At 44.3% G+C, this 22,076-nt stretch overlaps 2 protein-coding genes across 5 annotated transcripts in view; one reads left to right on the plus strand and one right to left on the minus strand.

The window, feature by feature from the left end:
* The window catches only part of CARS2 (cysteinyl-tRNA synthetase 2, mitochondrial), a 43,074-nt gene extending 36,496 nt beyond the window's left edge, over positions 1–6,578 (plus strand). Inside the window, exon 16 of the transcript XR_013985377.1 lies at positions 6,166–6,578. The gene's annotated coding sequence lies outside the window, so the exon portion shown is untranslated. The remainder of the gene's footprint in view (positions 1–6,165) is intronic.
* On the minus strand, positions 155–20,332 carry NAXD (NAD(P)HX dehydratase). Of its 4 annotated transcripts, XM_081003062.1 has the most exons (11): positions 17,285–18,472; positions 14,924–15,298; positions 10,630–10,780; positions 8,452–8,497; positions 7,186–7,274; positions 5,718–5,826; positions 3,896–3,946; positions 3,711–3,815; positions 2,311–2,431; positions 852–972; positions 155–545 (listed from the first exon to the last, which is right to left on the minus strand). In XM_081003062.1, exons 1-11 carry the CDS (start codon positions 17,952–17,954, stop codon positions 395–397), a joined length of 1,989 nt encoding a protein of 662 aa, XP_080859188.1. In that variant the 5' UTR covers positions 17,955–18,472; the 3' UTR covers positions 155–394. The 4 variants fall into 4 exon arrangements, with proteins under 4 accessions (XP_080859188.1, XP_080859190.1, XP_080859189.1 ...); XM_081003064.1 differs by lacking the exons at positions 14,924–15,298; positions 17,285–18,472 and adding an exon at positions 20,190–20,332; XM_081003063.1 differs by lacking the exons at positions 14,924–15,298; positions 17,285–18,472 and adding an exon at positions 20,030–20,178.
* Between the last annotated feature and the right edge of the window lie 1,744 nt (positions 20,333–22,076).

Consider the following 22,076-nt stretch of genomic DNA (forward strand, 5'->3'; position numbering starts at 1 on the left):
CCACTGAATTCATTAGGACTAAACAGGCCTTAGAAATGCACAGCTTAACTTTGGTTGGACCGTGCCCTTATTTTTATTTGTCTCTTAAGTGCATCTTTTGCTACTAGCACACTCTTAGTTATTGCTCAATAACTGTGAGATAGAACAGAGGAAATACTTTCAGTTTAGTTTTATTATATTATAACATCTGCAACTACAGCTTATTCAGCCAAAAAAATGTATTCCAAACTCTTTAAAAAATATCTACTTTTTTTCTATTTTAAAAAATAAAAGCTACCTAGTATACCAAGACCGCTAACAGCACTTGAAAAAGGGTGCATTACGCATGGATATCCTACTGTAATTTCCGTTGCTGTCCGTGTTGTGTATTTCTCCTTCCTCTGCTGCTTTGGTCTTAGGTTTCAAAGAGTTTATTAAAGGCTGCTCCGATTTCTAAAACCATGTCAGAGGCTGTCATAGACCGTCCACACTTCTGAAAGGCTTGGTTGTTGCACTGCCTCGTAAGTGAACATGCTCCAAATGCAGCCACTAGGAAGGGGTTCTGACTAAAAAGGAAACAATAATCTTCATTAAAACTGGAATGGGACTGGATTTTTCAAGGAGCTTCAGAAATCTTAACTCACTCTAGGTATTCGGTGTGGAAACATACTTCAATTTCTTGGGAGAGATTTGCATTTAAGTATACTGCCTTGCCTAACAGACAAGAATCTCTCATTAATTTTTCTGCTGCCCGAATGCACATTTTATTGTTTATCTACCACCTCCTCCCCAGTAGTTTCCCTCCCACCCCCAGTGTAATTCCAGTGAAGAACTAGGCTGCTGAAAATGCTCAGGTATGACCAGCACCTTACCCGTTTGTTTTTTCTGGTCCAGCAAGAAAGGCCCAGTGTGCTAGGACTCCAAGAGAACCTGAGAGGAGATCGCCTTGTCCACCACACCTTCTGCTGCTTCCTTCATGACTGCATACAAGCACTACAAAAGGGGGGAGGGAAATATCAGGCTTAGGCTGGCTCAGCCAGTGGCAGCCGCGCTCCCGAACAGCGTTTGGATCTGGCGTAAATTTTCACACCAGTGCCAGCTTCTTCTGTATAGGATTGCTCGCTAATTCACCAAAGTTTTCCAACTGTATTTTAAAGGGGAGAGGCTGGAGATGTAATGAGTAGTACCAAGTGGGTAGGGTTCCTAGGGCTCACCCCAGATTTAAGAAGTGGCAAGGTTTATCTGTTACATGATTGCAGTGCCATCTATTAGCTGCAAGGACTAGAACAGAATTTCTGCCATATCCCTGAAGGGTCCATTATTTGTGCACACATATAAATATTCTAGATTATTATTATTTGCATTTATTAGTCACTTATGGAAATGACTCAAAGCAACTTACAGGCACAATGCACAGTGTATACAGTCGTACCTTGGATCTCAAACACCTTGGCTCCCAAATGATTGAAACCAAGACGCGAGTGTTCTGGTTTTCAAACAATTTTCGGAAGCCGAACATCTGGTGTGGCTTCCCCGGCTTCCGATTGGCTGCAGTAGCTTCCTGCAGCCAATCGGAAGCCACGCCTTGACATTTTGGAAGTCAAACGGACTTCTGGAACAGATTCTGCTTGACTTCCAAGGTACGACTGCATTTAGTTGTCAAAGTCCAACTCCTGAATTTTGCCAGTTCTTGGCCTCTTTTTCACAATTGGCTATGAGGAACTTTGTGCAGAGGGGCTAGCCTCATGCTTTGTGAGCATAAGTGAGGAACAACACAATCTCTCTTTTTAAAAGGACATGCAGAGGGAACCACTGATTTGTTCTGCCATAAGGATTTGTAGGCAACAGCTTACATCAGCTGCATATGAAAGCACCCTGTGTGTTTGCTGCTGCATGTTATGTAATTATCTTCTGTAATTACTCACTAATTTCTGTATAATTCTGCAGGACTAATTACTTAGGAAAAATAAATAAATACACAAAAGAATCTCCTTTGTGGTTAGATGAACATTCTTATTAGCATGTAATTTTATCACACATTTGATGTGCCCCACAACCCCAGTAGCTAACATTTTCTGTGTACATCTTAAATCATAATGTTTGCTGCCATTATTTGAGTAAAATATTCATATTTAATACTGACACTTTCACTATAAATTCACTAGTCAACAATTTTTATCCATCTAATAAAACATTATCCTCCTGCTTATCATGTTAAATATTGAATATATGCTTGTCAGCATTAGTTTTTGTTTTTCAGGATTATCTATCTATAATTGGACCAAGCAACTCTATTTATCATTCTGTTTGCTGTGTTTATTCTTCACTTACCTTTTTCTCCATCTGAAATAAGATCACGTTCTCCTTTCTGAACAATCGTCAAATTCCCCAAGGCTTGGCTGAGCCTTAGCAGACATCCGTGATGATCATTGCTATCTACAGGGTCCCTAAGCTAAGACAGAGGGGGGTGGGGAATCATACAGAATCAAAATACGTCTTTCAGTGATGTAAAATAATGTACGTTACCATCATTTTATGCACACATTTTATCAGAAAAACTACCCAGCCATTAATTCAGGAATGGGCAACCTGTGGTCTCATTTCCTATCATCTGTGGTGGCTCCCTGATTGTGGAATGCTCCTTTCAGAAAGGCACCATCATTACATGTCTTTAGATGCCAGGCAAAAACATTCCACTTTCCACAGGCCTTTGGCTATTAAATAATCTGTGGCCTGTGAAAGTGTGTGAGAGAGGATTGTCATTTATTACGATTATTTTACTACTATAGGCTGTGTCTGTCAGTATGGTTTTTGACTATGTTTTTATTATGTTTTTATCATTGGCGTTTTCCAGTGTGTTTCTAATGCTGTACACCGCCTTGAGATCTTTTGATAAAGGGTGGTAATAATAATAATAATAATAATAATAATAATAATAATAATAATTTTTATTTATACCCCACCCTCCCCAGCCAAGGCCAGGCTCAGGGCGGCTAACAAGCAATAATAAAAACAAGTTGAATGAATACAACTTAAAAACAAGATTAAAATACAACATTAAAATATTGAAACAGTAAAATATTAAAATGTTAAAATGCAGCCTCATCATAGGAGGAGAAAGGAAAAAGAAAGAGGGGGAGGGAATCAAATTGGCTCCAAGCCAAAGGGCAGGCAGAACAACTCTGTCTTACAGGCCCTGCGGAAAGAAATCAGATCCTGCAGGGCCCTGGTCTCATGAGGCAGAGCATTGCACCAGGCCGGAGCCAGTGTTGAAAAGGCCCTGGCTCTGGTTGAAGCTAATCTATAAATAATCTTATAAATTGAATTAGCAGCAACAGCAGCATATGCGGGGGGGGGGGGGGAGAGAAAGGGAGTGGAAAAGAGGTAATAGAAAGAGTCTATTTTTGGTCCGTACCTGTCCAACACTATCAAGCGGCCCCAGAGACCCCCAGCAAGTGACCTCTCACAGATTACCCCCAAAGAAATAAGACCCTTGCCAGAAAAAAGGTTCCCCACCTCTGGACTAATCAGTTATTACAGGCGGGTGCTGTTTCATGCAGGTTTTACTTAAACATAGATATTAGTGTTAAGGCGGCAACCCTGAACATCATAATTAGGGAGTAGGCCCCACTGAACCCAGTGCTGTTCATAGGATTGAGCTATAAATGTAATTTGGTCTTGGATTTAATTTGCTTTCCTTAAGTATCACTGAAAACATAGTATGAACTCACCATAGCTTCATACAGTCTGCTGAACTCCATGGCATTCGGAGTAAGAATCGCTCTAGGGTAACCCTGAATGAGAGATGGCTGCTGGGCAATTAGCCATAAACCATCCTGCGTCGGGCAGCAAGAGAGAAACATTTACTGGCAAGAACAACATCATGCAAATAAGCTAATGAAAACATAATACTTACAGCATCAATTACGATAGGAATTCCTTTGACCTTCGATTTTTCTATGATACCCTGTGGTTTTTTTTAAAAAAGAGCAGACTTTTAAGAACTGAAAATGAAACCTCTTCCCGTTGTTCAATTAACTCTTACAGTTTCAAAGTAAAAACTCGGAAAACAGCTGTCTACTCTACTCCAAATAGGACCTAGTTGAATACAACCCCATGCTTACAAAATTGTTTCTCTTCTGGGTTACTCTAATTGTGGCTGAAACCCAAAACGCATACCCCTGCATCTTTAAAACTACCAATGCAGGGATGGCTGGTCAATCTTTTCCAACCTATAGGCCACATTTGCTGTTAGCCAGACCTCAGAGGGCTGCAGGCCAGCAGAGGATGCGGCCAAAGCTCGCACATGCAAAGACATGTTTGCACATGCACAAGCGTTCAGGCAGCAGGGAGGGTTTTTCTCTTTATCACAGTGCTGAGCTAGGAGGAAAGGAACCTCTCCTCTGAGAAATGCAATGTGATGGAGAGATCTCTCTCTGCTTTTCAGAGTTCATTCCGAAGAACAAATAAGAGTGGGAGGAATAGCATTCTCTGTGTTCTTCAGAGATCACTGAAGAACAGAGACAATGACTTTATCCCCCATAGCATTGCTGGGCTGATGGAAGGAACCTCTCCTCATCGTACAACAATGGGAAGAACAGCACTTACCTGGGAAAGGTGTCTCTCATTCTGGTGCACCACTACTGTTAAGAGGCACGGGAAGAAGCACCCCTTCCTGTTTCCTGAGTGCTAATACCTCTGAGCAACAGTGGTGTACTAGAGAAGTGACTCTGCTAAAGGAAAAGGCACCACCCAATATGCCAGGCGCTGGCCTGACTGGACCCCTGCATTAATGAAGCACTGCCTTTATTGAATATTTGTTTTCTGACCACTGACCTGAGAGGTCAGTCTCTAGTACTACACAGCATCTCCAGCCCTAACCTCCCACAACCATACTTTCCTTCCTGGCACAATTTGTTGTGTCATGATTTATATTGTGCACCCAGTTCTGGAAACAGATTTAATAGAAACTGCAGTTTGGGTTCAGGGCATCAGAAGAACAGCAGAGGTCATCACTGGGCCATGTGGTTCATCTGTGTATGGTATATACATTAAGGGATTTGGGGAGGTTTACAAACATGTAATGGTTCCTTTTTTAAAAGTGAGATGGCCAGACGATATTGATAGTTTACCCAGAAGAAGGCAGCTATAAAGTGGTGCTAATCATATGATGTCATTATTATGGGACTTCTGCCCTTGCATTTCCATTTCTCAATTTTTTATAATGCAGACTGGTCCTACTCAAAAGTACAAGCAAGACAGTTCTCTAGATAAATGCTTCTTCATTTGCTCACCTTTTAGTGTGTGGGGGGAAATACTGTGACCTATTTCCGTTGGTCACTTTTATCACCGCCAGGACTATGTCAGCAATAAAACCAATGCCTTTGTTGCTGAGCTCTATCAAACACTAGCAAGCAAAGGATGGCTTGGATATTATGATCCATCTTGAAACCACATTTACTGATATTTTGTTTTGTTACAATGGCTCAACTGTGCCTCTGTGTCTATTCCAAAGGGAGGTGGAGCTCTCCCATACAAAGAAACACAGGAGCATTGCGGATCTTGGGGATCATTAAGTTATCTGTAAGAGTTTCACATAAAGGCAACTTTCATCAACTTTAGCTGCTAATCCTGCCATTTTATAATCGCCCTCAATTTCCAACATCAAGAATATCACCAACAGCGATGAATTCAAAACAGAAACTTAGTTTCGTGAAAAAGGGTATTGTCCAATTTACCTTGGCATTCTCAAGCAGTACATCATCTCTACCCAATCCAGGTCCGATAACAACCGAGTGTAGACGTGGCAGCCACTTTTCCACTTCATGAACAGCATCAGGGCTGTCACTAGACAGAGTAGAGCACAGATTGGCCTGTTTCCAAAAATCTGATTTCTTGCATTTGCAAGGAAGTGCAATTTTCAGCTTAAGTGTACTGGGTGCCAGCTCCCCAAGCTGCCTTCTGTAAACAACCACAACCAATTTCTCAAAGTATTTGGTTGGAAGCTGCCCAGAGTGCCCAGATGGGCGGGGTATAAATAATAAATTATTATTATTATTATTAATTGCTAAACCATTTTTCTCCTGAATAAAAGCATGCCATATCCATACATTTATATAGATAATGTATCATTTTGGCAAAAACCCTCAGCGGTTCACAAAAATTATCATTTTTCCTTTTCTACAGGAGATGGCATTATGTGAATGTATGTGGGGAACCCGAGGAACTTCCATCTGCCTGGAAAGCTGACAAATGAAAGCAGGAAAGGGAGATGAAATTCCCACATGGCTGGCTGCCATGTTTCCTTTTTGGTTTTAGAAGAAGGAGGAATTCCCATGGGTAACATACACTTCCTGTCCCCTCAAGTTCCAATCCCTATATGCCATGTGACTTGTTTCATATTTTATTTTCTGGCAATGTTTTGATTTTATTCCCTCCCCCCATCTCAAATTCCTGACTATATATTTCAAGCAGCAGCTGTAGCAATCAAACTTTTAAGATTTCCAGTTGGGTGTAATACCTATCTATGCACATAGGCTTATTTTAGCATATGGCATCATTCAACTGGCTGCTGTGGAAGAGTCCCTTCTGTGTCTCTACTGGTGCTTTCTTGAAGCTTTACTGTGTCACTTTAAAAACAACAACATTGTAGTAAGAGACTTAACTAATGGTTTGGACACAGCTTGGGTAGATAGAAAGGTTAATGCTGCAGTTGGGACTTTCAGCACCACCACTTTTGGAAGGCAGAAGGTGGCACTATTTGCAAGTTATGTGAATACAATTAAAACGTCATTAAAATGTTGTCTCGAAGTTTAGAGAAGAATTGGCATCTGGATTGGTTTTAGTTACAGCAGAACAGAAGCTGGCTAGTGTGAGTCAAAGCATGGCAAGTGTGGCAGACATGCGGGATTGCCCCATATACAATTTTAAAAGAAAAAAACATATTTGAAATTCCAGCCATTAAGACAGATCCAGAGACGCGTCCTCTGGACAGGATGCGAGCATCACAGCATGAAATGCTTGAGTATAGGATACAAAGACCCAGGTTCAAAGCCAGTAGGGTCACAAAAGGATTGGCGCCCTTCACCTGATCCTGGTAACCTAGTTCTGAGCTGCTACCCTAATACAACTAATACATGATCCATTAAGTCATGTGAGAAAGATATAGGAGGAAAGCAAAAGACAAAAAATGGAAAGGATACTTACAGAACAGGATGAACTATCAGCTCTGGGCTATAAGACTTTATTACAGTTGCTGCGTCTTTGGTACAAAATACATGGGATATGTCTGCACCCTATGAAAGTTAACATACAGTTATCCATTGATACTAATACGTCATCATGCAAAGGCTAGTCATTACAACCCAAACAAGCCAGTTCCATGCTTTCTAGCTTGAGTCTCCCCGTGACATTCTTACTTAGTGACTTACAGAACAAAGCGATTTTTAGGTCCATTTCTCACACTAGTTACCCCAGTCCTAAATACATATACTTGAGCATGTCTCATGGACATCAATGGAACAAATTTTTTTAGGATCCAATATAAGTACTCTCTCTACATATAAAAGCCCATTTCCAACATTCCTTAACAATCGAAATGAAAAGCACATTCATATCTCTTTTCTCAAACACGGATAGCTTGGCTTTAGCAATACCTCGAACAGTAAAACATTTTGTTGATATGTGCGTGGGTAGCTTCCTCCCCACTGGAATTCCGTTGTTGAGATCACAGTAGCGAAATACATTACAGACGGAATTCTACGCTGTGTATGATGGCTTTCTGCACTTTATTATTAAGATGACAATTAGTATTTATTAAAGCAGCCTTCTAAGGGGACAATCAGTTACTATCCACATACTCGAGTCGGTCTGATTCCAAAGCATTTTAAGTACACTTGAAATTCAGAGATACAACCCTCAGAAAGCTATGATTCAACAACACACATAAGAGGTTGCTTTCACCGGGTTTAAGTACCCTTAACTGTTGGATAATGGGACACGGGTGGCACTGTGGTCCACCGAGCCTCTTGGGCTTGCCGATCAGAAAAGGTCAGTGGTTCAAATCCCTGAGATGGGGTGAGCTCCCATTGCTCGATCCCAGCTGCCAACCCGCTCTGGCGGGAAGGTAAACACCGTTTCCGTGTGCTGCTCTGGTTTCAGTGTTCCATTGTGCCAGAAGCAGCTTAGTTATGCTCGCCACATGACCCGGAAAAACTGTCTGCGGACAAACGCCAGCTCCCTCAGCCTGTAAAGCGAGATGAGCGCCGCAACCCCAGAGTCGTCTGCGACTGGACTTAACTGTCAGGGGTCCTTTACCTTTTTTTAAAATGTTGGATAATTATCAGTGCCTTTGAAATAGGGGTGAGGAACATGTGGACCTCCAGGTGTTGCTGGACTACAACTCCCATCAACCTTAAACTAGCCATGCGATGTTCCTTACCCATTTTAACGAAAAGTTAAGAGAGCACATACCACTTTGAGAGCTGAAATTGCAGCAAAATACGGTGCCCCTGTATACCTGGCAAAAAAAAAAAAATAAACTTAGGAGGCATCTTTATTTTGCTAACAAGTTTGGTTGCTGAATCGGGATAAAGACAACTGACTAAAAATTACCCTCTACCCCCCCCACCAAATTATGCATATATTTTGAAGTCTTAAATATGAGTTATGACACTATCACAACCGAGCGCCTGCAGAGAAGACTCTTGCCTACTAATAGCTAAGGGCATTTATGTTCAGTTAATGTGGTAGCTGCAAAGTAACAGATCTTGTCTCTTCATTGGCTTGCTTCCAAGGCTCATACTTGGTAGCTGTGATGAGCAGACTTTATTCTATGATAACAACTCTAAGTCAGCCTTTTCACAAATAACCAGACTCTCACTGAAGTTGAGACAAACGTGATTGTACAGCTGCTTCTGTGGAACCTGAACGTAACCAGGAGGAAACCACTCTGGGCACTGAATGCTCAAATTAAGACAGACGTGCACTTTTTTTTTTTTGGTTAGGCCAAGCAGAAGCTCTTTTAGATTAGGCATTATTAAATATAAAATCTAATGTTAAAATAATAGTTTCTTCTTAGCATTATGAAATATCTGTCATCTTCATGCTGGGTCCTGCACTGCAGGGGGTTGGACTAGATGACTCTTGGGGTTCCTTCCAACTCTACAATTCTGTGATTCTATGAAAGTACACAAACAAGTCTCCAGATTTCAAATCCTTGTGCTATGCTGGGCTGTATTAGGACTGGGACGCATCTTTGGCACTGACTAGATGGGAAAATACTACCATCATACATTCTAGTGTATTACATTGTAGCAGAATATTAGGAATTTATTTTTCAATGGGGAATGAAGACCCAGAGGCCGTGATGAAGAGCCTGAGGTTACAACTTCCCTACCCTTAAATCAAGGGGATGCAGGGTTTTGTTTATTTTGCATCCAAATTCAGCATTGGAAAAAGTTAAAGTTTTTTTACTTATATAAATTCTGAAAATTGAATCACAGTCTCTTAAAATCTATACTCTGTTTTCCTATTTCCCCTATTTTATTCTGATTAGACTAATGGGAAGCAGCTAGGTTAGCATTGTGAATCTCATCTGGTTATTCTTTCTGGCTTCTGGGCTCTTCATTCCGCTCACACATGTCAAGTGTGTATTTGCAGGCCTAAGGGAAAGCAACTTAACTCTCTTTAGTGGAAGCTGAGATTCCTGGAAAGTTGAATTCTATACCTAACTGCACATTCTGCCCTTTTTCTACGCTCACAGAATTGTATTACACATGCACACACACATAAACAAATTCATTTCCTTAACAGTCAGCACAAAGAACACTTCTCATGAAAGCCAAACATTTGCACAATGATGGGATCTCAAAAGGAATGTGAATTATGGCTGAAGATGCAGTTAAGAGCTAAGCTCTCAAGGGTCAAATGGTACACCTTCCTTATTTCCCTAAGAGCTACGGTCACATGACATATGCACACATTTGGCCTCAAAGTAAAAAAAAAAAAAAGAGGATTAAAATGACTTTTAAGACATCTTCAGGTGTTTGATTTAAATGTGCAAGTAAGAATGTGGGAATGTAATAATTGCCTCTAGACAACCAGGCAGGAAACCATGCCTAATAAAAGTAAGGAAATGATTAAAATATCTTTTTTGCAAGTTGGTAAGGTGCCAAATAAGGGACACGGGGGTGCTGTGGGTTAAACCACAGAGCCTAGGGCTTGCTGATCAGAAGGTTGGCGGTTCGAATCCCCACGACAGAGTGAGCTCCCGTTGCTCGGTCCCTGCTCCTGCCAACCTAGCAGTTCAAAAGCACGTCAAAGTGCAAGTAGATAAATAGGTACCGCTCCGGCAGGAAGGTAAACGGCGTTTCCATGCGCTGCTCTGGTTCGCCAGAAGCGGCTTAGTCATGCTGGCCACATGACCCGGAAGCTGTACACCGGCTCCCTCGGCCAATAAAGCGAGATGAGCGCCACAACCCCAGAGTCGGCCACGACTGGACATAATGGTCAGGGGTCCCTTTACCTTTTAAGGTGCAAATGGAACTTTTAAAAAAAGGTATGCTCAAGGAGGGCTAGTAAAATGTGTTGCAACCTAGTAATACTTGAAAACTTGCTTGCAAGGATGTTATGCATTTTCTTTTAACTTACTCTTGGCATCCTCCAATAATTCCTATTCGTCCATCTTGGCCTTTATGCTTTTTGGCAGTTAGAGGAGGAATAACATTCCGCACCAGTTGAAATATATTCTCCATTTCCTTTACAGAATGTGTTTTGTGCACTGAGAAAGATCTTTCTATAACTGAAAAAGAAATAAAGACATTTAAATAATTACTTTAAATTCAAACTTTTCATAACATTCACTGATAACATTAATATTTCCAATAAATTAGAGTATTAAATATTCTTGTTTGCATCTTCAATTAACCAGCCCTATTCAAATAATAATACTTCCATGTTCCTCAACAAGGGAGCAGGAACGTACCAAAGAGCCCTCCCCACTAGCCTTCCCATGATGAACAAAACCACAATCTACACCTCTGTGAAATCTGGGTTCGAGGTCCAGTGCCAGGTCTACTTTTCAGGTAGAGCTGTGCACACAAAGGCTCAATTGATTCAACTGGCTACATTGTTTGCGTAATGTCGGGTGGCAAGGGCAAACCAGCATGCCTGGTGCAGAGATCTGATCAGAAAACTGTAAGAACAGTATTAGCACCAACTTGGTTTTTCGCATCTGCGTTGCACTGCACACTCAAAGTAGCCATGATATCAAACCATCATACAGATGCTTATTTCTCTTGTATGGCCAACTGGCAATGTCAAAGGGCCAATGTGTGTGTGCATGAGGGGTGGGAATACAAGTGAGAGGAAGGTGGTGGTGCCTGAGCTCCCACCCTAATAACTTTCATGTGATAATCTCCAAGATTTCCCAGTCATCCAGTTTTATTAGTTGCAGGCCAGCTTTCATACAAGGATGTAATTAACTCCTACACCCGGAAGAACAGCACTGAGCAAGAAGAACTTGTGCTGACAAGAATTATGAACTCGGGCCTAAGCCACTTATATCTCAAACTGCAAATTAGAAAAAGATTAAAATGGTCTTAGTTAACACTCACATTTTTTTGTAATAAAAAGCACATAGTTAATAGATACTGAGTCAATGGTTAGGAGTTAAATAAAATGCTGGTTTTCTAGACATGAATGGGTGTTAAAAGACCCAAAATTTGTTCAAAATAAGCAACAAAATATCCTTCCATGTTTCTGCAGCTTAAAAAAACCCTACTTTGACAATTACGCTTCCAATTGACAATTGTATCACATAATTAGTAACTACCAATCAGACTGCTGCTCTTCATTAGTGTTTCTGCTGAAGCGATGTCTACTTTTTAAACTGCCCGTTCAAATTGTGCTTAGTTATCACAGTCAGATGAATCTAACAAAGAGCTCAAAGTATCCACAGGGCGAAAAACGTATCTGCAAAAGTCAGCATCAAACAAGAAAACTCCCAGTGGCTGCAAAACCAGCAAAATCTCTTCATTCTCAATACAACCCCTTCCACAATCAAACTTACTTTTTTCCAGTAAACATTAAGTCCTTTCAGGTCAATATTCTGATCTCATCCTTTACAATGGAAACAATTCTTTAATTAATGCACTCCGCTTCCGCTGATGTTATTTACACAACATGTTGACACATCTGTAACATATCTCCAACTCCATTAGAGACCCCAGCATGGATCACTCTAGGTGTAACTGCTTCATTTTAGTCGTAAATCCAAAAAGGAAGTCTGTAGTCACGGTAAACAGTTGCAGTGAATAGAGAACCATGCTGAATGCTAAAACCCCTCCTCCTTTCCTTTGGGGCTTCTATCAATGGCAGAAACTCCCCACATTTATTTATACATTTCTGCACTATCCCAAGAATGAAAAGCTTGCTCACTTAAAAAAACAATAGTGTATCCTACGATATTCAGACCAAAGTGCAAATCATGACGAAATTCAAAAAATCCATACTTGTAGACAGAAGGGTGAGAGCCACTGAAAGATTATGCGCACAGAGAAAGAAATGGAAACAGCTGCATTGCTGCTACTGCCTTCACAGTACAACTTATGTACTGTGTCCTCCCTCCCTCTCTCCACTCTCACACACACAATTTTCTAAAGATTTATAACTTTTCTTGCCATTTTCCTTGTATTTTTAAAATAGCATATTCTTAGATAATTGGATAAAAGGTCCAAAATTCATAAGATAGATTAGATAAAGTGATAGTAAAAGCAGATCAATGTCAACTATTGAAAGCCTGAAAGGAAACTCCAGTTTACCCAGAATATGATTAAGGGTGAGCAAACACTATCACTTAAAATAGATCAGTTACGTATTAACACCCTGTTATGCTCATAACATAATGCGGGTGGCGCTGTGGGTTAAACCACAGAGCCTAGGGCTTGCCGATCTGAAGGTCGACGGTTCAAATCCCCACGATGGGGTGAGCTCCCGTTGCTCGGTCCCTGCTCCTGCCAACCTAGCAGTTCGAAAGCACGTCAAAGTGCAAGTAGATAAATAGGTACCACTCCGGCGGGAAGGTAAACGGCGTTTCTGTGCGCTGCTCTGGTTTGCAAGAAGCGGCTTAGTCATGCTGGCCACATGACCCGGAAGCTATACGTCGGCTCCCTTGGACAATAAGGTGAGATAAGCGCCGCAACCCCAGAGTCGGCCACGACTGGACCTAATGGTCAGGGATCCCTTTACCTTATGCTCATAAAGGGGATTAAACGTTGGAGTATAGTTTTATTTAGAAGTAGTATTGTAGAGGCAAAGATCTCCTCCAAATTATCTACTTAGAACACAATCCTATGTATGCCTACTTGGAAGTAAGTCTCCATGCATCAAAAGGGTCTAAAGCAGGGGTCTGCAACCTTTAAGACAAAAAGAGCCACTTGGACCCGTTTCTGAAGAAAAAACAACTGGGAGCCGCAAAACCATTGCGACATTTAAAACAAATATATCTCCGGAGCCGCGATCTGACAGCGGGCGGGAAGGTGACGGCGGGACGGTGCGTGACTAACGCACGCACCGCCCCCATGCGACGTCACAGCCAGTACAGCGCCCGCCACAGTGGGGAGTGTCGGGGCGCACAATGTGCCTCCTCCCCTCGCTAGTATCCGCCCCGGAGCCGCGGCAAAGGTGTAAAAGAGCCACATGCGGCTCCGGAGCTGCGGGTTGCAGACCCCTGGTCTAAAGCCACTAGCGATTGAGGTCCCAAAATACAACAGCATGATTTTGTGAATAGAACCTACATTTAAACACAAGTTGGTACCTAACAAATACATAGTTCTCGTGCATCTTGGTTACCTCTAGTCCTGAAGAACACCAAAACAGTCTGCAAGTAGGTAGCATTAGAAGACTCCTTGCAGCCAGTTTTCAAACTGTGTTCCTTGTGAATACCAAGATGACAAGAAAAGATAAAATGCACTATTACTCAGTTTTCAATGAGAAGTTGGATGGGAGTATTAAACATATTTAGACCAAAGGTCTATCTAGTTCCTGATCTGTGGTATGCACTCCAGTTGAGCTTCTGATAATGTGCTTGCAAAGCATTTTGGAGTGACCCTTCTGACTTGGGTAAAAGAAGTTGAAAGGCAATCTCATTTTTGGGAAGTTGCCTCTTTCAAAGTCAACTGTGCCCATGCTGCATTTTTAAGGCAACAGCTATATTGACATTTGAACTCACTTGCCTTGCAAATTAAAACTAAGGCTACCCTAATACTATTCAAGTGTGGTAGGAAAATCTACTGCAGAAGACAGCCTCAGGACCATGAAGTGCAAGTACTAATGAAAATATTTTGCTGACCAGGATGCGATTTCACGCTGATTGCCAGCCCAGAAGTAGAATATCCAAGACTAATTCTATTCCCTAGTAAGATGGAAGTAGACTTGGATACGAAAAATATAAAAACTGCTCTAAAACCAGCCACCTTCTAAAAGTATTTACTATAAGTACTTATATATTATGATTTTAGACCATCCCTGGCAATTACCGATGTTGTTTCAAGTGCAAAAACTATTACTTCCAGAATTTCTATGAAACACTAAAGATCAAGCAATATGAATTTTATTTTAAAGATGAACAAAATTCCCTTTTTAATCCACTAAATTCACAACTGATTGCTCTACATTTTTAAAAAAGGGCTATGTAAACTACATCAGTGATCATGATCTGTTCCACGATAACTCTGCAAAAGAGCATAACATTAAATAAACACCATTATCTATGTAGACTTATCAACCATGCCCAGTGTTTTGATTCATTTTTCACATATACCCATGAACAGCCACCCCAACCCCCCGGGTACTATTTCACTGGCTTTAGAAAAATTCACCACAAATGTGCACAAAAATCTTAGCTACCGGGTCCCAAAATCATTTATACAAGAGAATGTAGTACCTATGGGTGGCGAAAGTGATGTTGACATAGAATTAAAGTTAAAATTATCTCCGTATGATCGGTGATTTGATCTCTGTGAAGGATTGCTAGGTATATACTGGGACCTTTGTGATACTGTGGAAGAAATCCCTGCTAACATCTGTCCCAACATCTGCAACATCTGGAGCTCTCTGGCGTGCTCAGCTTCACGCCGTTTGTCTTCGATTTTAAGCCTCTGCTCTTCATATTTGTAAAATTTCTCTTCGGTATCCATGCTTTGTTGCAGAAACTTCTCCATCATTTTGTCCAGTGTTAAGTTTGCATGGCGTTTTTTTGATCTTTTAGCCTGAGATAATAAGGGTGGTGCATTGGTGTGAGCATTAATTTGTTTAAAACCTAAAACAAAAGCAGATAAGTTAGTTTTTCATGTTTTGACCAAACGTAAGAGAAAATTAAATAGTGAAGAATGTCACTTTAGTTACAAAAATATTTCCAGTAATCAGGTAGTTTTCATATTGACATAATTTATATGTTTCTATAACATTTATGTATGTACGTATGGAACTTGAACAACCAAAATTTTTAAACAAGCATTTGTGTACTGCAGATAATTGCTCAATTCAACTTTTTACAGTAGAAGCCTATGCATGTTTACTTGGAAGTAAGACCCATTATATTCTGTGGAATTTACTTCCAGATTAAGTGTGCACAGGACTGCAGCCTTAATGCCCTGCTTTCAGATCTGCATTGCAAAAGGTCACAACTGTAAACCTCTCCCCTTTGATGTTATTTATGTGTAAAAAGTTTGTTTCAAGTGTGACTATTAGCCTAAGGACACCAATTTGAAGCCAGTTTTGTGTGGAATATATGCAGATTTATGTATGTGTATTAGCTCTGCCCAATTCAAATAAAACTCAATCGTGAAAAAAGACAAAGGCACAGATTCCAGTTTTTCTGTTTTAGAATTGTTTTCTAAAAATAATACACACACCTACATGCGAAGGAAGTACAGACCTCCCTACATGATATCACTTCAATTTGTTTGTGGAAATTTAAATTTAGCCTGAGTTGTGTATGTGAACAATAAATATGAGGGTGGAGGGCTTTTGTTTTTAACCCAGATGAAAAGTTGTGTATTTACAAGAGAAATACTATAGAATATGTTGTCAAATAAAGATGCATGGTGGCCTTTAGGCCTGTCAGCCTAACAGTCTTCCTGCTTTAAAATCATCATCATCATCATGCAAAAGAATTTCAAGTTTGGGGCACTGTACACCTGATTTACACTGCATGCAGTATTCTTGCATTAGGTGTATGAGCTGGCCATTTGTGTTTAAATACAGAAATGACCATATGTAAATGACCATAGATTCTTCCCAATCACAGAAGGGAAGAGGGGATGGACAATGCCAGCTAAGGACTGGTGTGCTTGGCCCAAGTTGGTGCTTCTAAACTAAAAAAGAGGATGCAAAAGTGATAATTGCAGCGCTGTTGAGATGGCAGACCCTTTACTGGGTTTTGGGCCCCAGCATGTGCCCACCCTCACAACAGTGGAATGTGGGGTGGTGTAGTGTCTTCAGAACTTTGGACTGTCGCCATACACAAAAAGGAAGTCTTGATCTGCCACTGTATTTTTGTCGCTACTGGATATGCCTTTTATGTAGGTGGTATATCCAGGACAAAGAAGCTCCCTGGTTATATTTTATAGCCCACTCCTAATACGTTAACAGGGATTCATTTTAAAACAGAAGTCACCTGCCAATAACCAAAGGAAGGACCGTTTGACAATGTTAACAGGCAACAGCGGTGCCACAGCTATGAGGATGGAGTGGGGGACAAGCCAGGGTTGTGTTTTTTTTGCCCTGGGTTAAGCCTCCCAGCCTGTGTGTGTGTGTGTGTGTGTGTGTATGCCAACACCTGGGCTCTTTTCTTCTTCTTCTTTTGCCAAACTGGGTCTTTGACCCAGGTGACACAAAGCCTACTTTCACCCTTTCCAAAAGGAAAGATTAGGCGGAGAAATCTCCAGAGTTGTTTGGGTGAGTGACTGAAAGTGGGGAGTGGGGCATTGCCTTTCCTTTTAGACAAGAGCAGGGCAAACGAAATACACAGCGCTGCTGCTCTCGGGGTGAAGTCATCATGAGAACACCAGCTTTCCCCCAACACTTCATATTTTGGAGAGAGACATCGGCAAAGGGCAATAAAAACAGGGCGTGTGTGTTGTGCGCCTGTGAGGGGATGCGATTGTTCTATGGATGCCCCCACCCCAACGCGCAACATTGTTCAGAAAAGCAGAGATAACGGGGCTGTTTCTTTGTGGCAGGTGCCATAACAGAGACTGAGACTTGTGCCTCCCTCGACTTTCTTTCCTTTCTCTGCACTCACCTTCTGCCGGCGGCAGCGGGATGGCGAAGGGCGGGCACTCCACTTTGATGGCGTGCTCGGCGTAGGAGGAGCACTCCCCGGACTCCTCGTGGAAGTTGTCCCTCGGAGGGGACTCCAGCAGCTCGCCGCCTTCCTCGTCCAGCTCGTCCTCGTCTTCCTCCTCCGCGTCCACCTCGCGAAGCAAAGCCCCGCCGCCGCCGCCGGGCCTGGCGGAAGGGGGCGCGGCGGAGGCGGCGGCGGCCAGGATGGCGGAGGCGGCCAGGGCGCCGGGGTGCTGCTGCTGCTGCAGATGCTGCCTCCGCCGGCACCCGGGCTCCCCGCCGGCCGCGGGGCTCAGAGGCCTGTCGTCGAGGCCCGCCGCGCCGGCCCTCCCGCTGAGGATGCGGTCCATCTCGTCGTAGTACTTGCAGATCTTCCTGGCGTGCCCGTTCTTCTTGAGCCCCTCCCGGGCCTGGTAGTACTGGCGCTTGAGGCCCTTGATGCGGATGCGGCACTGCTCCGGGGTGCGCTCGAAGCCCAGCTCGGCCAGGCGGCAAGCCACGTCCCGGTACACATGGCTGTTGCGAAAGTTGCCGTCCAGGGCGCTCTGCACGTCCGCCTCCCCCCAGATCTCCAGCAGAGCCCGGGTCTCCAGGTCCGACCACAGGAAGCCGCGCGTGTTGGTGATCATCCTGGCGGAGGCGGCCCGCCCACCCGGGCGGCCGCGATGGCCGCGCTCGGACGGGAAGGGGCGATCAATGGCAGGCAGGCAGGCCGGCGGGGGTCGGCCGCCCGCCCGCCTCGCCGCAGCCCCTCCTCCCGCAGCTCCCCCTCTCAGCGGCCCCGGCGAGGCGGCGGTTGCGGCGGCCGAGATCCCATCCCTTCCCTCGCCGGCGGCGCCTCACGCGACCCGCTCTCGCCGCGCTCTCTCCTTATAGTCCGCCAACCGAAACTTTCCACACGCAACGAACGGGGCCTCCGCCGCCGGCCTGACGGGCCTGGCCTTCCTCAGCCTCGTTTGCGGCAGTCGCTTCCTCGCCTCAGGCGGCGGGAGCTCGGTGGTGGCGGTGGCGGCAGAGGAGGGGGCTGCGCTTGGAGGCCCATCGCCTCGCGGAGGCCTGAGGCCACGGAGCTCGGAGAAGAAGCGGCGGCTGCTGCCGAGAAGCACCGGCGCGGCCTCTTTCCCCCCTCCGCTCGCTCCCCGGCGGGCCCAAGCCGGCCCGGCGTCAGCAGCGCGCATTGCGCTCCAGCTGCCCCCTCCCCTTCGTGTGCGCGCACACTCGCATCCACACGCGCGCGCGCCAGTCGCCCAGGTTCACACACAAAGCAGCGAGGGGGTTTGTCGCACAACTTCAGTGGGGGGGGGGGAAGGGGAGAACAATAGGCAACGGTCTCCTCCCGAGGAAAAGGCGTCGCGTACCTTGCGCCCCTCTCCCCCCCCAAAAAAAAAAACCAATGAGGAATGCTGCATTCAAACAAAAACGCATGGTGGAGACAGGGGTTTCAGGCAGGAATGCGAAGGAGGGACCTCTCTCCACGCGCCAGGAACACCACGGAGAGATACGGGGAAACGGGTTGGAAGGAGCGCGCACACGCCAGCACCAACATTGCTAGACGGCCTCCCCCCCCCCTTCTCCTCTCCAATCCTCGTTCCCCAAAAGCGCAGACAGGGATAAGACGCCAATCCAAGCAGTGGAAAAGGAAAGAAAGCGCCTTCCGTTTGCTTTGCTTGACAGCTTGCTGTCGTTTTCGACGAACACTACCACGAATCCGAAGCGACGGGCAGTTTGATCCGGCCGTGCTCCCCACCATCACCTTTCCTAAAGCGAACGTGAGAATCAGCTGGCACAAGAGGTGCTACTCGTACTTTTCCCCTCCCCACCGTGAAACCACAACAAAGACACGCATGTATTTTTTTGTTACGGGCGTTTTCGTTGGATGTTACGTCGCAAGAAATGCTGCTGCTGCTATCAAACCTTTTAAACACTGGGTTAGCGCCAAGAAGGTACGACGAGAATACAGAAATTATGGCCCTCTTTATTATGTTGAAAAGGCTAAAACGCCATATTTTTAAAAAGCAAGAAAGATAAGCAATTCTAGCCCTCCCTGCAGGATTTTCTCGCCATACAAACTACTATGAACTACTTCGTAATTTGTGATGACTTGCACCAGTGAAATGGGTCATCACAGGTGTAACCGGATAGATTGCTTTCACATCACCTTCTGATGGATTAAGCTACCTACCTACCAATAAATCGCGTAGAGAAGTCAAGAGCTGTCCACACCTCGTATAATCAGCCCTTTCTGTCAACTGTTCGGTGGCGAGTCACCCTTCACAAAATCTAGACTGGTCGATTTTTTATTCTGTGGTCCAGGGCTTCAGTCTCCGGGCATGATCATTACATTCTGACCTGATGGGTTTCTTTAAATTTTCGGTGACTACAGAGAGATGACTGCAATAGGTTTTAAAAATATGCACACCCATACGTTTAATCTCAAGCCCTAAACCATATCTTGCTTATATATTCCAGTATGTCATGCACCCAAACTTATCCGTTTATCTTCGAATCTGCTTGCACTACCTCACCTGTGGCAATTATTTTTAAACAGGCGTGGCGAGCTACAAGCAGACAATAACTTAACAGATTCCATTTTAAAATGCTTTTAAACACGCCCCCCCCCCCGCAAAAAAGGCCCCTCTCCATATCTGGCCTGTGGCTAACTGCAGATAAGCAAATCTGGCGCACGAAAGGCGATTTTGGGTACCTTTTCCATACTGCAGCCAGAGCACCGCTGCTGCTGAGATCAGTACTGCGATCACACAGGTGTCCCTTCCCCAAACCATCCCTGAGAAAGGATTTGCACGAGCTCACCGCGGGGCCCTGCCTCGCCCGAGCGGCTTGGACTCCGCTCTCCCGCCTCTTACCTAGCCGCCAAGCGGGGCTCGAACCAGCTGCTGCCAAGCACGCGCGTAAGCGGCACATAAGATGCATCCGAGCTGCTTCCGGGTCCGACCCGCAGCGAGTGGGACGCTTAGGCCACTTTCGCCCCGCCTCCTAAACCCTCGGGAACGCCCCCTCGTGGGAAGCCAATCTGAGCGGTCTCAGCCCGCTGATTGACAGTAGACACGCAAACGCGCAAAAGGTTAGTAGGCGGGGCTACTGCTGCTAAAGACAGCGTGCTTTTTTTATATACCTGGAGACTGGCTCACGTGAAACAGCGGCCGCGTTGCTGCTGCCGCCGCCGTTCAAAAAGACTCAAATGTTCTTTTACTGAGTCGCAAACACGCCGGTAGAGGTGTGGTGTTTTCTTGCAGTCGCTCTCTCCCATTGATTTCAATGACATTTCCTGCGCCATTAATTATGTTTGGGATTGTAATCTTAAATTTCCGAGGCGAAGTTCAGCCCAGCCGCAAGAGGAACCTGTTTTTTAATTACAGTCCTAGAAGTAATTTGAGAAGGAGAAGATTGAGTGCCTGCAACGTTAGCAAATAAATAGCCCGGCTCACAAACACACACCTAATGTTCAACCAAAATCTCTCCTCCTGCAATATAAACCCACTAGATTTAATCCTGCCCTTTTGGGGCAGGCAGCACACCCTTCAGGTATTTGATAAGTGCTATCACGTCCCTACTCAGTCTCTAGGCTAAAAATACCCAGTTCCTTCAACCTTTCCACTTTGGACTTGTTTTCCATACCACTGACTATCTCTGAACCCATGAGGATTCTCTTCATACTGAAAGAGAAAAACAAAGTGAAGAACGAAGACCTATTATTTAATACAGGGTATAAAGGAAGATGGGACGTGGGTGGCGCTGTGGGTTAAACCAAAGAACCTAGGACTTGCCAATCAGAAGGTCGGTGGTTCAAATTCCCGCGACGGGGTGAGCTCCTGTTGCTCGGTCCCTGCTCTTGCCCACCTAGCAGTTCAAAAGCATGTCAAAGTGCAAGTAGATAAATAGGTATCACTCCAGCGGGAAGGTAAACAGCGTTTCCGTGCGCTGCTCTGGTTCTCCAGAAGCGGCTTAGTCCTGCTGGCTACATGACCTGTACGCTGGCTCCCTCAGCCAATAAAGCGAGATGAGCGCCACAACCCCAGAGTCGGTCATGACTGGACCTAATGGTCAGGGGTCCCTTTACCCTTTACCTTTATAAAGGAAGATATGACGTGCAACTAATAGCATACACTTTAGATGAGCTATCTCTGTGTCACAGAAGTAGGACATGCTCCTCTTATCCCCAGATTATCTATGTCAGCGATGAAGGGTGTGACGCCTTGTTTATTAGGCAACACATCTGGAACAGCTCTAGAGACATTGCTGCACAGGTGTACTGGGTATGACTCTCCTAAAGGGAAGACAGGCACTTATTACAGCAGTGTTTCCCAAACTTGGGTCTCCAGCTGTTTTTCGGACTACAACTCCCACCATCCCTAGCTCGCAAGATGGGAACTGTAGTCCAAAAGCAGCTGGAGACTCAAATTTGGGCAGCACTCTCTTACAGCAGGAGCAAACAATGCAAAAGGAAGGCATACCTTCCAAATAACCTGTACAGAATTATCTAACACTGTTCTCTTTAGCAAGCAAATTATATCACAATTTTATAAAATTGCAGTAACTGGGATGAGTAACAGCATGGTGAACATCGCTCTTTCTTCTAGGTTCTACACCATGGGTAGGCAAACTGAGGCCCGGGGGCCAAATCCGGCCCAATCGCCTTCTCAATCTGGCCCGTGGATGGTCCGGGAATCAGCATGTTTTTTACATGAGTAGAATGTGTCCTTTTATTTAAAATGCATCTCTGGGTTATTTGT

This window comes from Podarcis pityusensis, assembly GCF_964106645.2.
Source record: "Podarcis pityusensis genome assembly, chromosome: 4".
NCBI lineage: Eukaryota > Metazoa > Chordata > Lepidosauria > Squamata > Lacertidae > Podarcis > Podarcis pityusensis.

Excerpts from the sequence above, each read along its gene's own strand:
- NAXD (XM_081003062.1), bottom strand. The coding sequence starts at position 17,954 with ATGATCACCAACACGCGCGGCTTCCTGTGGTCGGACCTGGAGACCCGG. Across the intron at positions 8,498-10,629 it reads ATTATTGGAGGATGCCAAGA|GTATACAGGGGCACCGTATT; the intron begins GTAAGTTAAAAG and ends TTTTTTTGCCAG. Across the intron at positions 3,947-5,717 it reads TACTGCTTGAGAATGCCAAG|GGTATCATAGAAAAATCGAA; the intron begins GTAAATTGGACA and ends AAAAAACCACAG.